This window comes from Stomoxys calcitrans, chromosome 2 (genome assembly GCF_963082655.1).
Source record: "Stomoxys calcitrans chromosome 2, idStoCalc2.1, whole genome shotgun sequence".
NCBI lineage: Eukaryota > Metazoa > Arthropoda > Insecta > Diptera > Muscidae > Stomoxys > Stomoxys calcitrans.
In genome coordinates, this window is record NC_081553.1 from 34,188,960 (window position 1) to 34,206,102 (window position 17,143).

The 17,143-nt window shown below is 35.6% G+C and overlaps 1 protein-coding gene across 1 annotated transcript in view; it reads right to left on the reverse strand.

Moving 5' to 3' along the window:
- Positions 1-208: 208 nt before the first annotated feature.
- Positions 209-17,143, reverse strand: part of LOC106087748 (EH domain-containing protein 3) — a 59,416-nt gene continuing 42,481 nt past the window's right edge. Inside the window, exons 2-3 of the mRNA XM_013252890.2 lie at positions 961-1,134; positions 209-890 (exon numbers count right to left, since the gene is read on the reverse strand). Of these exons, the coding sequence (XP_013108344.1) occupies positions 688-890; positions 961-1,134 (377 nt within the window). The 3' untranslated portion in view covers positions 209-687. The remainder of the gene's footprint in view (positions 891-960; positions 1,135-17,143) is intronic.

Genomic DNA, 17,143 nt, shown 5'->3' on the forward strand with positions numbered 1-17,143 from the left:
TATTTAAATTTTCACACAATCATTTTTTTTTCAATAAAGATTCTCAAAATGTTTTGTAAACTTGCTGTTGAACAGTTGCTATTTTGCATATAATTCTTGGTTTTTTTTTTTCAAATATTATAAATTATTGTTTTATTGGTTTTTTCCCTAAAAATGCACACAAACTAAGTGAAACTTTCTTAAAAGAGGAACACAAAAATTATTTAAAAAAAAAATATATATATATATCAACATAATCCATCCAAGATTGTCCTCAACTAGGCATTGGGATTATGATTTTATGTACACTATTACATAATTTTATTATTTTTTTAATATTCGCCTAGTTTTGTATTTGACAAAGTGTTTTTTTTTTGTTTACAAACAAAAAACGTGTTATAAAACGCTAAAGCATTTTAGGGTTTCTTTTCGTTTCGACTTTCTTTTTATGCTCCTTGGTGGAAAACAAATGCATGCCTGTGTTCATTCAAAGGAGCGACATAAGGATTTGTGCATTTATACATGCCATTAAAATGAAAAAAGAACGACAAAACAAAATAACATGAAAAAGTTGCGTGTGTGTGTGTGTATGTGTTTTGTTTGCGGATGTAGTAGGTATAGGTGTAAGGAAGGTGATACTACAACAATACACCCTCATTATCCTTATTTTTTTGTTTTAGGCCGCCGCCTCTGGTTTGGTGTAAAACATTAGCAACGTTTTGAGGGTGGCACTAAGTGATCAGGCAACACATTGGGCAATTCATTGCCCTCCAATTTGACATTGATTAAATGCAATGCCAAGGCGAATTCATCGGAATCTAGGAAGCCATCACCATCCACATCCGAAAGTTTCCAGATTTTACTAAGCACTGAATTGGGTAATTTCGATTTGATAAGTTCTTGTTTGGCAGCTGTAAAAAAAAAATTATTTATTTTAGAATTTTTATTAAAAAAAATTTTTTTGCATTTTTTTTGCCTTACCTTGACCTGAAATTTTGCCATCTACTGGTCCTAGTGTATTGAAAATGTTATCTGTGCGCTCCTTATCTCTCTGGCAAATCCAATCGTGCTCCCCGTAACCGGCATCAATGCCTTCACCTTTCATATAACCGAAGGGTGAAACATTATCATCGATAACACCCTCAAAGGCACCACCTGCAAGTAAAAAATTGTCAACAGAAAAAATTAGATAAGTTTTATTGCTTTACTTTAAGTTAGTTTTTAATAAACTATGAGCAACAAAATTGAAGAAAGTAAATAAGACACCAACAACAAAACCAGCTATGTTTGCCTGGGTCGAACCTTACCAAGTTAACACATAATAAGTCAATTTATATCAGCATAAGCTTAAACAAGTCGAGCGTGCTAAGTTCAGCTGGGCCGAATCTTATATACCCTCCACCATGGATCAGAATTGCGCCCTCTAGCGTCTGAAGAAGTCAAGATCCAAGATTGGTTTATATGGCAGCTATACCAGGTTTTGAACCGATTTGTGCCACTCTTAGCACAGTTGTTGGAAGTCGTAACAAAATACTTCATGCAAAATTTCAACAAATCGGATGAGAATTGCGCCCTCTAGCAGCTGAAGAGGTCAAGATCCAAGATCGGTTTATATGGCAGCTATATCAGGTTATGTACCGATTTGTGACATACTTATCACAGTTGTTGGAAGTCATAACACAACACCTCATGCAAAATTTCAGCCTAATGGGATGAGAATTGCGCCCTCTAGAGGCTCAAAAAGTCAAGATCCAAGATCGGTTTATATAGCAGCTATATCAGGTTATGTATCGATTTGTGCCATACTTAGCACAGATTCATGCAAAATTTCTACCAAATCGGATGAGAATTGCGCCCTCTAGCAGTTGAAGAGGTCAAGATCCAAGATCGGTTTATATAGCAGCTATACCAGGTTTTGAACCGATTTGTGCCACACTTAGCACAGTTGTTAGAAGTCATAACACAACACCTGATGCAAAATTTCAGCCAAATCGGATGAGAATTGCGCCCTCTAGCGGTTGAAGAAGTCAAGATCCAATATCGGTTTATATAGCAGCTATACCAGGTTTTAAACCGATTTGTGCCACACTTAGCACAGTTGTTGGAAGTCATAACACAACATCTCATGCAAAATTTCAGCCTAATAGGATGAGAATTGCGCGCTCTAGCGGCTGAAGAGGTCAAGATCCCAGATCCAAGATCGGTTAATGTGGCAGCTATATCAGGTTTTGAACAGATTTGGACCATACTTCGCACAGATGTTGCTTGGAAGTCATAACAAAATACTTCATGCTAAATTTCAGCCTAATAGGATGAGAATTGAGCCCTCTTTCGGCTGAAGAAGTCAAGAAGCAAGATCGGTTTATATGGCAGTTATATCAGGTTATGAACCGATTTGAACCATACTTAGAAAAGATGTTGGAAGTGATGTCAAAACACCACGTGCAAAATTACAGCCAAATCGGACGAGAATTGCACACTTTCAAAAGCTAAAGAAATCAAAGAAGTCATTTAAAATTCCAACCGACCTACACTAATTAAAAGTCCTTCCCAAAATTCCAAGCGCTTAGCTTTACCTGTAAACCGTTTTAGCCCACTAGTTGGCCACAGTGGGCCATTTACTCTGAAAAATAGGGAATCATATGGAAAAATTATAAAATTTTGCCAAAAATTGGCCAATATCTTGGTTTCTTTAATACTTAGGACTCTAAATTGAATAGATTCAGAAAAATCGTAATCCCCAATATATTTCCTGTAAACGCTTTTAGCCCAGTTGGCCATTTACTCTGAAAAATGAGGCATGATATGGAAAAATGAACAAATTTTGCCAAAAATGCCCAATATGTTGGTTTCTTTAATACTTAGGGCTCCATATTGAATAGTTTCGGAAATAGTGTAGTCCCTTTTATATTTCCTGTAAACGGTTTAAGCCCACTATTTCTCAGTTGGTCACAGTGGGCCATTTACTCTGAAAAATGGGCCGTTTTGGGGCACCGTTTTAGCCCACAACATAGGATGGGGGTGTACTAATCTAGTCATTGCGTTTGTAACACCTCGATATATGGATCTAGGATCCCATAAAGTACATATTTTCCATGTCCGTCCGTCCGTCTGTCGAAATCACGATAGATGTCGAACGAGTAAAGCTAGCCGCCTCAAATTTTGTACAGACACTCAATATTTACGTAGGCCATTGGGGATCGTAAATGGGCGATATCGGTTCGGATTTGGATATAGCTCCCATATAAACCGACCTCCCGATTTGACTTCTTAGAAATTTCGTACATAGTGTTCTGTTATGACTTCCATCGGTCAAGAACCTGATATAGTTCCCATATAAACCGATGTCCCGATTTGATTTCTTGAGCCCCTGGAAGCTTCAATTTTCATGCGATTTGGCTAAAATTTTACACATAGTGTGCAAATTATGTTCCAAATCGGTCTCTCGATTTGACTTCTTCAGCCCCTGGAAGCCGCCGAAGTTGTGTTTTTCCAATAATTTTGTTATCTACAGAAAATGTCCTAAAACAATTTTTTTTTATAAAAATGTCCTCAAAATTTTCTTTTATAAAAATGTCCTCAAAATTTTTTTTTATAAAAATGTCCTCAAAATTTTTTTTATAAAAATTTCCTAAAAATTTTCTTTTATAAAAATGTCCTCAAAATTTTCTTTTATAAAAATGTCCTCAAAATTTTCTTTTATAAAAATGTCTTCAAAATTTTCTTTTATAAAAATGTCCTCAAAATTTTCTTTTATAAAAATGTCCTCAAAATTTTCTTTTATAAAAATGTCCTCAAAATTTTCTTTTATAAAAATGTCTTCAAAATTTTCTTTTATAAAAATGTCCTCAAAATTTTCTTTTATAAAAATGTCCTCAAAATTTTGTTTTTCAATATTTTTTATCAAGTTTATAAATTTCTTATTTAGAATCTTTTACAGTACAAAGTTATATGAATTTTTTGTTTCCATCTTTCTTGTTTCTTAGTATTTTTTAGCAAAATAGCCTTTATTGTAATTGTATTATACAGGTATACCCCATTTCTCGTGGTTATTGCAAGAATTTTTGAACCATTCGGCAAGTTCTTTCTAAAACAAACCTACTCTTAAATGACTCAATTGACCCCAAAAAATTATTTTTTCTTTGAAACAATTATTAGTCATATGAACGAATGAATAAATTCACAATGACTAGTTATTGATATCAACTACTTAGAACTGTAATGAAGAAGTAAGTTTCAATGTTCAACACAGAAATAGCGCAGATAAACCAACGATTTTCTGTAACAGAGTTCAATGTTTCCAAGTGGCTTGAGTACAAAGCAATTCGCTTGTAATCCAAAGCCAAACTTCCAATCGACTCACATAAAAGTGGTCATTCAAAATAATTTAACGAGAGGCCCAATGAGATTCACCCAAGCATTTTCATGCTTTCCATGGAGCAGAGCCCACTACACTTGAAAAAAATGTTTCGAGTGCCTTGTGTTGCTGTGTTGTCCACCACGTTACAGTTTCCAATGATTCCAAATGAAATTGCGCCTATTCTCAAGACATTTGAAGTAAGCAAAACTCAATGAAAAACGAAAACGAGAAAAAAAAACGTGAAAACTAATTCAACCTAGCCACAAGGCGAATAAAAGTAAGCCAACTGTTGCCACTTGCGCCACCACTGACTGCGTCTGCATCATGTGCGAGAGCTGTGAGTGAGTGATCTTTGGCGCAGGGTGCATTCAGCGATATCGAGCCACAAATAAATATTTAATTGTTACTAATTGAAAGGTTGTGCAAAATAGAATGGACGCAGCAACAAACGTAAAGATTATGTTGCGATGTACACGCAAATATGCAAATACACGAAAAGCTTTTATTGCTGTACGATTTTTGAAATTTTTTATGTTGTTTTTTATGGGTTAATGTATAGCCACTCAGAAATAATTTATAAAACAAGTAAAAGCGTGCTAAGTTCGGCCGGGCCGAATCTTATATACCCTCCACCATGGATCGCATATGTCGAGTTCTTTTCCCGGCATCTCTTCTTAGGCAAAAAAAGGATATAAGAAAAGAAGTTAAATAGAGAGATCGATTTATATGGGAGCTATATCAGGCTATAAACCGATTCAGACCATAATAAACACGTATATTAATGGTCATGAGAGAATCCGTCGTACAAAATTTCAGGCAAATCGGATAATAATTGCGACCTCTAGAGGCTCAAGAAGTCAAGATCCCAGATCGGTTTATATGGCAGCTATATCAGGTTATGAACCGATTTGAACCATATTTGGCACAGTTGTTGGACATCATAACAAAATACTACGTGCCAAAATTCATTCAAATTGGATAATAATTGCGCCCTCTAGAGGCTCAAGAAGTCAAGACCCAAGATCGGTTTATATGACAGCTATATCAGGTTATGGACCGATTTGAACCATACTTGGCACAGTTGTTGGATATCGTAACAAAACACGTCGTGCATAATTTCATTCCAATCGGATAAGAATTGCGACCTCTAGAGGCTCAAGAAGTCAAGACCCAAGATCGGTTTATATGGCAGCTGTATCAGGTTATGGACCGATTTAAACCATACTTGGCACAGTTGTTGGATGTCATAACAAAACACGTCGTGCAAAATTTCATTCCAATTGGATAAGAATTGCGCACTCTAGAGGCTCAAGAAGTCAAGACCCAAGATCGGTTTATATGGCAGCTATATCAGGTTATGGACCGATTTGAACCATACTTATCACAGTTGTTGGATGTCATAACAAAACACGTCGTGCAAAATTTCATCCCAATCGGATAAGAATTGCGCACTCTAGAGGCTCAAGAAGTCAAGACCCAAGATCGGTTTATATGGCAGCTATATCAAAACATGGACCGATATGGCCCATTTACAATACCAACCGACCTACACTAATAAGAAGTATTTGTGCAAAATTTCAAGCGGCTAGCTTTACTCCTTCGGAAGTTAGCGTGCTTTCGACAGACAGACGGACGGACGGACGGACGGACAGACGGACGGACATGGCTAGATCGACATAAAATTTCACGACGATCAAGAATATATATACTTTATGGGGTCTCAGACGAATATTTCGAGTAGTTACAAACAGAATGACGAAATTAGTATACCCCCCATCTTATGGTGGAGGGTATAAAAATATTCTTGTAAAAAAAATTAAAATTTAATAAAGAAATTCATAAAAAAAAGGAAAAAAATAAAAACCACATTTTGCCAAAATTCGGTGAAGTTATGAACCCATAGTAGCTATATCGAAATATGATCAGTTCTAAAATCGGAACTGATATCGATATATGTGTCAGCTGTATCCAAATATGATCCTGATTGCGCGATATTCGGGGAGGATGTGTAGGTTTAACATAACTCACTGTACCAAATTTCAGCTAAATCGGGTAATAATATGGGAGAAAGACCTTTATTCGGGAGATCAGTCTATATGGGGGACACACCCAAAAATGTTCCGATCTAAACCATATTCTGCACGGTATTCAAAGATCAAAACACAGCTCAATATATCAAATTTCAGCTAAATTGAGCAATTAAAGCGGGTTATATTAAGATATAGTCCGATCTGGATCATAGTCGGCACCAATATTGGGGGTATGCCGAATTTCAGCAAAATCGGGTAATAAATGCTAATTTTGTGCGCCAAAAACCTAAAATCGGGATATGAGTCTATATGGGGGCTATATTGAGTTATAGACCGATTTGGAACATATTCAGTACGGATATCGGCGATCTTAACACAACTCATTAGGGAAAATTTAAGCGAAATCGGGTTATAATTGAGGCTGTAAGGGCCTAAGACTCTAAATCGGGAGATAGTTAACTATCTGGCAGCTATATCTAAATATAGTCCCATTTAAACATATTTCATAAGAGTATCGAAGGGCTTTCGGGAAATCGGTTTGTATGGGGGCTATATAGCCCGATAAAGTTCATCCTGGAACTAAACCTGCCAGTGGACAAAAAAGAATCGGAGCAATGTTTCAGCTGAAAATTTTCATTTTTGAAGACTGTAACGCGATTTCAACAGGCAGTCGGACAGACGGACGGACACTTTATAGGGTCGAAAACGAATGTTTCGATGCGCAATACGAACGGAATGACAAAATTTATTTACTACCACCCTTCGATAGTGGGTATAACAAGTGAAGAAAGTCAAAAGTCGAGAGGAGCCGACTACACCACGTAGTGTACCCACTACTAATTTTAACCAATAGTTTGAGTATATGAACTAAAGATGTATGATGAAATTTTGTACACCTTTTGAGACTTCAAATGAAACATTTTGGCCAAAATTATGTAAAGATCGAAAGGTCTTGTACCAAAAGAGTAATTTGTTGCAAAATTTCTAACAATTAGATATCCAAAGTTCGGCCCGGCCGAACTTAATGCCTTTTTACTTGTTTTTGGTTGTGTTTTTTTTTTTTTGTTTTGCTTTAAAACAGATTTTCCGTTTATAAAAAAAGAGCGAAACCCACGATTTCATTTTGAAAACATCGTCTTATCGTTTTATCGGTTAAATGAACCAGCTTCGTAATCAAAAGCCCGATTTTCTATCTTAAAAACCAGATTTTTGGTATTTACTACCAAAATTTTGGTTTGCCAAACCGGATTTTCCGGTTTTAAAAGCGGTTTTCGGATTAAAAAGCTTTTTTTTGGGTTTTAAAATCAAGTTCTTTCAATGGCTTTTTCAAATACATGTATATGATCTACATCAAAATATTAACCGATATGAAACCTTCTTGTTATGACTGTTAGAAGTCATAAAAAAATACCACCTCAAAAATGTCAGTCAAATCGAGTAATAATTGCGACCGAAGGCCACCGTAGCGCAGAGGTAAGCATGTCCGCCTATGACGCTGAAAGCCTGGGTTCGAATCCTGGCTGGTACATCAGAAAAAAAAATTTTCAGCCGTATTTATCCCCTCCTAATGCTGGCGACACTTGTGAGTTACTTTGCCATGTAAAAACTTCTCCCCAAAGAGGTGTCGCTCTGCGACACTCCGTTCGGACTCGGCTTTAAAAAGGAGGTCCTCTATCATTGAGTTTAAAATTTAATCGGGCACCACTCATTGATTTGTGAGCAGTTTGTCCCAGTTTCATCATGGAATGTTCATGGGCAAATTTGCATTTGCAGAGGCTCGGAAGTTAAAAGGTATATGGCAGCTACATCAGGTTATGAACTGATTTAGACCATACTCTGTGTTATTATTGGAAGTCATACCAATACGATATGTGCAAAATTTTACCCATATTTGATAAGAATTGCGCCCTCTAAAGGCTCAAGCGAGATCGGTTTATATGGCAGCTATATTAGGTTATAGACCGATTTGGCCTATTTACCATCCCAACCGACCTTCACCAATAAGACGTATTTGTGCAAAATTTCAAGCACCTATCTTTACTCATTCGAAAGTAAGTGTGTTTTCGACAGACCCGACGTCCGTCATATCATGACGATCAAGAATATATACCTTATATATAACTAAGACAAATATATTTCTTAAGACAAATTTTTCATGAAATACAGAAAAAATCTTTCCTTAGAAGAAAAATTTCATAGAATTTCCTGTCTTTGAAAAAAATGGGGAAAAATATCGGTTCTGATTTAGATATAGCTTTTATATAAACCGATCTCTCGATTTGACTTCTTAAGCCCTTACAAGCTGCAATTTTTGTTCGATTTGACTGAAATTTTGCATGTGGTGTTCTGTTATGACTTCCAAAAACTGTGCCAAGTACGGTCTAAATCGATCTATAACCTGATATAAACCGAATCCATGGTGGTGGTTTCCCAAGGGTCGGCCCGGCCGAACTTAGCACGCTTTTACTTGTTTTACTTTAGAAAATGTATAGGAATTTAAAAAAAATAAATATTAAAATTTTGTTTTTGGAAAAAAAATTTGAAATGAAATTATCTTTGGAGGAAATCTCGTAGAAATTTTGTCTGTAGAAAAAATTGTTCTAAAGACAAAGTTGCTGTAAAATTAAGAAAACGGTTAGTTTGTTTCACACAAAATGGAGTGAGTCGAGACCTTGAAATTTTGAGAGACATAGGAGAGAATTGATAGAAAATATTGTTCTTAGAAAAACTCTTTTAGAAAAATATTTTAAAATTTTTCTTTTGGGAAAATATTTAAAAAAATTTGGTTTGGTTTTTTTGTTTTTAGAAAACAATATTTTTTAAGACAAAAAAAAAAAATGTTTAATATGTTTAGCTTAAAGAAAAAACTACGAATTTCATCTTTACAGATATCTTTGTATTTAGAGAAAATTTCGTAGAAATTTTTGTCTTCACTATATCAAATCAAACAAAGTTTCCATAAACTTTAGGGACGTATAAATTTTGTCCTTAGAAGCAATTAGAAAAATTATTATGAAAATTTTGTCTTTTGAAAATGTTTAAAGTAAAATTATCTTAAGAAAATGTGTAATGTAAATTAACTTTAGTAAAAAAGTCTTGTCTTTAGAAAAATTTGTTTTAACTTAAGACAAAATTTCCATGAAACTTAGAAAACTTTTCTTTAGATAGAAATTTCATTACAATTTTTTCAACAGAAAAAATTTATTTGAAAACTTGTTAAAAAAGCAAATTTCGTCTTTAGTAAGGTTTATAAAAATGTTGCCTTGAGGTTTTTATTAAAATTTTGCCTTTAAGAAAATTCTTTAAAATGTTGCTTTTGAAGAAAATGTAACTAAAATTTTTTCCAGAACACTTTTAAATGTTTTCCCCCAAAATCGCACTTCGTAATGAAAAACAAATTCATGAAATCAGCAAATGAAAGTAAACTAAAAACATAAAAAACGGCTAAATCAACATTTGTTGATTACTAAACAAAAAGTGTCTTGAATCTAAAAAAGCACATGTAATAAAGTACACAAAATTGTTTCTGTTTGTGCTAGAGGTTCTAAAACGAAATGAACAAAACTATTCTAATATTTAAGAACAAACTTTTCTTACTTTTTACATTTTTGAAATTTAGCGAGAGCGCAAGTCTTCAACCTTTCTAATAATTCATGAAATCGTTGGCTTGCGTTTAACGTCACTGGAGTCTCAACAACCTCAAGAGACTGTTGTTGTTTCGAAGCAGAAGCAGAAGGAGAAGGAGTAGGTGTGGAAGAAACAATTTCTAGAAAAATTTTGAAAATGAAAAAAAAATCGTTATGGTTAAAGAGTTACTGAAGAAAAAATTCAACGTCAAAAATAAGTCACTGCACAATGGCTTGGATGAAATAGACAACAATGGACAAAAACTAAAATTGGGTTACATGTAAGAGAAAAAAAAGTAACACCAACCCTAGAAAAAAAAATGGGAACGCAACAGCAAATCCACAACAAGTAGAACAAAATAATGGAAATAAGAAAAGGAAATTGCAAAATCTACACAAATGTGAAGAAACATCTACGACGACGACGACAACAACAACAACAGCAATATATAGCTGTCTGTTTGCTCATATTGGTCTACGCCCGTTCTAAACTACGGCAACAGTCACTGCTGCCATCAACAACATACCTTCAAAGCCATTTAGCAATTTAATGCTAAACATGTGATATAAATTATTAACTAAACTGGGAAATAGTTTTTTTTTTTCTTTGCTCTTTCATTGGCAGTTTGGTCTGATTCGCTTTGGCTTGATGTGGACAAAACGTCTTTGCGCGGCAGTCACAGGGACAGACGGACGGACGTATTAGCTACTCCTCCACTCATGAAGTGAATGAACAGAACAAATACTTAAATGGGCCAAACGGCAGCCCCATGATGTTGATAAGCATGGTAACACCGAGATATTAGGAAACGCTCGTCTAATCAGATAACCTGCCAACCATCAACCAGCAGCTACAACAACACAATTTTGATGATAAAATTCGCGTAAATAAATTATATAATAATTTAGACTTAAAGAGCTAACACACCAACACATTCTACGAAAGACTCACCTAACTAACAAGGTGAGAAATCATTTAGGCAATTATGTTGTTAACTTTGGATACCAACGACAAGGTGAAAGGTTCGTCATTTTATGTGGGAAGGGTTCTATACTTTTTCTCCAGTGCCCTCCTTCTTTTCAACCCAAAAGAAACAACCCTTCTTTTCAACCCAAAAGAAAAAAATTTTCCGGGAATTTACGGCCTTATTCACAAAACTTCATGAAACCTTAAAATGGGTTTAACTCCTCGAAATATTCGTCTAAGACCTCATAATGTATATATATTCTTGATCGTCGTGACATTTTAAGTCGATCTAGCCATGTCCATATAAACCTATCTGGAATCTTGACTTCTATAGCCACTAGAGGGCGCAATTCTTATCCGATTTGGCTGAAATTTCGCATGACGTGTTTTGTTATGACCTCTAATAACTGTACCAAACATGGTTTAAATCAATCCATAACCTAATATAACTGCCATATAAACCGATCTGGGATCTTGACTGCTTGAGCCACTAGAGGGCGCAATTATTATCCTATTTGGCTGAAATTTTGCATGAGGAGTTTTATAATGACTTTCAACAACTGTGCTTAATATGGTTCAAATTGGCCTATAAACTGATATAGCTGTTATATAAACCGATCTTGGATCTTGACTTCTTTAGCCACTAGAGGGCACAATTCTTATCCTTTTTGGATGAAATTTTGAATGAGGAGTTTTATTATGACTCCTTATCCTTTTTGGCTGAAAATTCGCAGGACGTGTTTTGTTATGACCTCTAATAACTGTACCAAATATGGTTCAAATCGATCCATAATCTGATATAGCCGACATATAAACCGATCTGGGATCTTGACTTCTTGAGCCTCCAGAGGGCGTAATTATTATCCTATTTGGCTGAAATTTTGTACAACAGCTTCTCCCATGACCTTCAACATACGTATCAAACATGGTCCGAATCGGTCCATAGCTTGATACAGCTCCCATATAAACAGATCACTTCTTGAGCCCCTAAAGGGCGCAATTCTTACTTTTACACAAAGACTTCTACTATGGTGTCCAACATTCAATTCAATTATGGTCCGAACCGGACCATAACTTGATATAGTTCCAATATTGTTTTCTTTTATCCTTTTTTTTCCTAAAAAGAGATATCGGGGAAAAGAACTCGACAAATGCGATCTATGGTGGAGGGTATATAAGATTCGGCCCGGCCGAACTTTGCACGCTTTTACTTGTATTTATCTAAAATTTTCTACATATTAACAACCATACCTTAAGGTACCAACAAAGGTCTTTGTGAGCGATATTCATTACATGCAAACTATTCATGAAAACTTGTAAATTCTACAAAAATTTCGTCAAAATTTGATTTTCATGGAAAATTTCTTCCAAATTGGTTTGCGGGGGAAATGATTTTCACAGAAAATTCCTATAAAATTTGGGTATTGTGGCAATCTGGGTTTAAATTTGAAAATTTATTATTTCCTTGTCTTCTCATGAATTTGTTGAACACTTTTAGTGTTACCTTTCTTTAAAAATAAAAATAAAAACATTAAAATGACTGCGCACAAGAAACGTAGGCCAAATAAAAAGTAGTTTTGTTAAAAAAAAAAAACTTAGGCTTAAGCAATACCGTTGTAACAAATAGCCGGCCACGACGGACCATAACAATAACCCGGTATGGACACATTGCTGTCATGTCATGTTGAATATGTGTGTGTGTATGTTTGTATGTATGCGCGGTTGGCTGGCTATATGTTGTTAAGTTCCCATTGAAATTATGTCAAACTCAGCAAACTAAGTTCATTGCCGAAAAAGGTCAATGAACGTATTAACAATAACAAAATAATTAAATAAAAGAAAAGCACACCAAGAAAGGCGGCATACGATGCCGACAACAATGTCGACAAAGCGCATGCAACAAAATACCCCACTTTAAGCAAAAGAGAACCAAAGAAGCAATATATACCACTAAAATAACAACAATAATGACCAACAATAGAACTTGATGTTGTTGTTATTTCTTCTTGTATTGCTTTCAAGTTGTCAGCTGGCCAATAAAATAAAAAAAAGAAAACCAAGTAAATGTTACTTTTTTGTTATAGCATAACATAAAATCTCCATCGTGTGAGTAAACAGCCTTTTGAAGAACTTACAAAGTAAGCAAAGCTGGATATTATAATTCTAACAAGTATAAAATAATGAAAGGTCGAATTTCTAAATCAATAATCGGCATTAAGGATTAATTCTATGAATAACATATGAAGTGTTCTTTCTACTCATTGCCACCAAGTGCACAACCAATGTGACAAACGAAATGTTGTTTGAACTCGTACTCACTTAGATTCTCAAAGCTTACATACATATGTGTCTATGTATGTAAATAGTCTCAGGGTGTTGGGTGATGTAGAAGAATCGATGACACCTCATGTTTCGATATGTGCTTTCTTTTAATATAGCCTTATGTTGTTGTTGCTTCTCACTCAGCCATCGTGTGTGTGAATGGGTGGCTTGCATATGCCATTGGTAGTTTGAATATCATTAACACTATATGTCAGAATAGTTGTAAAAGCACAGAGTTCTTACACAGAACATATTGTAGAAGAGTAACCAAGACAATAATGAGATAGAATAGCATTATCTCTCTTGAAATACAACATATGGTAGTTGGAAGAATACTGAATTAGAATATTATTTCATTTGCAACAGAGTTTGTGTTAGTTCTGCGTGGAATATTATGTGTGTAATGACAATAATACCTTTACGTTGTTATATTGATTCTCATTTGGCCAGCGTTTATAAATGCTTAATTTCCATATGCCTCTTGTAGTTTGAATATCATTAACATTCTCGTACAATAAAACATACAATAGTTGAAGGAGCACTGAGTTAGAGTAGCATTATACACTGTCTTACAACCAAAGGTAACGGTAATGAAGAGTAGGGATTTAGAATAGCATTATCTCTGTAATAGAGCGTTTGGAGTTGAGTACTATATTAGAATAGCATTAATTATCTTGCATGCTAGAGATGAAAACAAGAGAATAAACCAAACCCCGAAAAATTTCGAAATCCTAGGAGCGCTACCTAATGGACCTGGGCGCCCCGGTAAGTAGCGTGGTCGGATTGCTAGTGCTAGGCTTGTGGGTTTCGATTCCAACTAGGGGCCTTGGTCTGTCGCTACTGTGGTATCACAATGGAATTAAAAATGTCTAAGTGAGTTTGTACAGGACTGCCACTTACCTAATGTAATGTGAAAATGGCACATAAAAATTATTTTGGGTTCAGGAAATTGATATGACATCAACTTAAATATCGGATTATCTGCTAAGGTAGAATGAGGACAAGAGGTTGTGGAAAGGAAACCTTAGGGCACGAAGAAAGGATGTCAGACGGGGTATTAAAGATAACTTGAGAATTCACAAGAAGGAATTAATATGATTCAAAAGGGAGGATTATGTCAAATTGATTGAGAAATTATCGCGCATGCAGGATACCTCAAAATCGCGGAAGTAAATGACCAAGCCTTTCCCTTATACGAGTAACTTAAGGAAGCCAGATGGAGGACGGGCGTTTTCTCTACACTTTACTCTATTTATTTGTTGGAGAGGCACTTACTCGATTGCAAACCCATAGTCCAGATGGGAAGTAACGCTGCCACAAGGAAATAGCCCGATAATGGGTTAATTTTGCGGACCTTATGGATCCGGTAACACAGATTCTTGAGGAACTTTCGACAAAGGGGGTCAGGCTATGATCTTACCCGGATGACATAGTTATTCTGGCAACGTTTTTTGTTTTTGGTCTACGCTATTGGAAGTACTGGGCGTACATAGCTCTCGAATATTTAACATCCTATAATGAGCGTTAGCTCCAAGAATGCAAATTTGATCAAGAACATTCCACTAAAGAACTGGGGAACTTCTGATATATCACTAAGTGTTGTCCGATTTAAATTATAAGCTCAATGATAAGGGGCCTCCTTTTTATAGCCGAGTCCTAACGGCGTGCCGCAGTACGACTCCTCTTTGGGGAGAAGTTTTAACATGGCATAGTACCTCACAAATGTGGCCAGCATTAGGAGGGTATAACCACCGATGAAAATTTTTGTCTGATGCTCTCACCATGAGTCGAACCCAGGCGTTGGCCCCTAAGAATACGGAGTTAATATCGTTTTTACCGAATGAGAGAATTCCCGAGTTTAGGTTAATCTCTCTGCAGGGTGTAGGTTTGAATTTATCAGGATCAGCCAAATTCTTTGGTATAGTTTTGGATAGTAAATTAAACTTAAATTAAATTTGAAAACTTAAAATTAAATCTAGGAGTAAAACGCTTGCGTTTCGTACTCGTGTCAGAAACTCGCAGATGGTGAATAGATGGGGTATGAAACCTAGAATGATGTATTGATTGTACGGCCAGTGCTGACGTATAGTTGTCATTAGGTCAATGTTGTGCTAGAGGCAGTTTTGGCAGTTTATGCAATTGCAAGTGCAGCGGAGATTATTCAAGCTATGGATATCAGACGAAAGAACATCTGTATATTCAGCTACAGTCAGGCATCACTGAAGGCTATCACTGACGCGAGTTCTAGATTTAAGGTGTTTGACAGCAGTAGATGGTGAGGTTACGTGAGAACGATTACTTGTCTCTGTGTAGGCACACATTCTTGCTAGAGTAGGAAAAAATATTTTCTTAGTGTCGGTAGCAAAGATGCTTTCATCGCTGGAAAAAAAGCGGTGAGCTCTAAATAATAAAAAGTTTGCCCCTGTTCCTTAATGGAATGTTCATGGGCAAAATTTGCATTTACCTCGAAAAAGAAAATTTAAGCCAGGAATTCCGTGCTATTTACAAAATCCCTGAAACATAGATCTAATTTCCTTTGCCAAAGCCCGGCTTTATGTCGTAAGGTTGAAGTACCCTTTATCTGGGTACTTTGATCTTACTTCTTTCAGGCACTAGAGAAACTAAGAGGCGTAAATCCAGTCAAAATCAAACCGTTCATAGTGGCATCTAAATGGCATAAAAAGGTCCGTTGTGAGACATTCTTAAATTAGAGGAGAAGTAATTGTAATGGGTCCAACGACAGTCTCAGCAGATGTTTTGGTATAATTTTCTTCTTTCCCGACATTCCTTCACTAGGTCACTTCTCTTCTTCTTTCTCTCTTTACTGTTTATTTGAATTGAACAGTTGGTTTTCATAAAACAGCTGTTCGATACTGCTAATTTTTGCTGGGAAAAAAATCTCCACTAAAAATTTACAAACTCTCAATTACCGAACTCTCAACAATTTGCTCGCTCTCACGCACTCTCCCGCTCTCTGCTACTGGTATGCGAACGAATTAGAAAGTAAAAATTTTTGCATACATGTTTTAGTACACGACACACATACATGCACTAGAGCTTACGGTAGTTCTGTAACTACTCAACTTCAGCAAACAGCGCATGAGCTTTATGATAATGGTATTCTGGCATACAATGGAACCCTAGACGCCTTGTTAACCAAACAACAAAGCAGCATTTCCCCAGAAAATGTTTTACATAGAAACAAAAAAAATCCTTGATCTTAAAGACCCCACTGTGCAACTAAAAAATATGTTGTAATGACAACCGAAAGCAAAAGGAAGTACGTTCGGAAGTCTTTAATAGCAACACATACAATCGTATGCGGGCAAATAAGTAGGCAAAGACGAAAAAAGCGTTTTTTAGCCAACAAAATTTCAATGTCAATGTAATTTGAAATGTTCATTCTCTCATTAGCATCGAAGACAATCATTCGCATAACAACAACATATCGTCACTGAACTTTTAATTTATAAAATTAGGCGCAAACATTTAAAGATAATTTACAAATACAGACAAGCTGCCAAAAAAAAAGAAAAACAATCACTGCATGCATGTGTGCTTTCACAAAAGTTCATTCACTTTGTAACAAAATGCGGGTATTCAAAAAAACAAAACACCACCAGCACCTCAACACAATTTTATCACTTATTCACCCGAATATTGTTTTGGTTTTAGGACTCCAATATAAAACCACAATGTTTATATGAATTTGAATGTAAGGTCTGATGACATTAGCTCAATCTGAGATATTTTCCACTAATTCGAAGGGCGTATTGTTTCAAAAGTGTAACGACATTTATTTCACTTTATTTCAAGTAGAAAATCGATAGTAAAATTAGTTGTAGCTACTTACAATTTT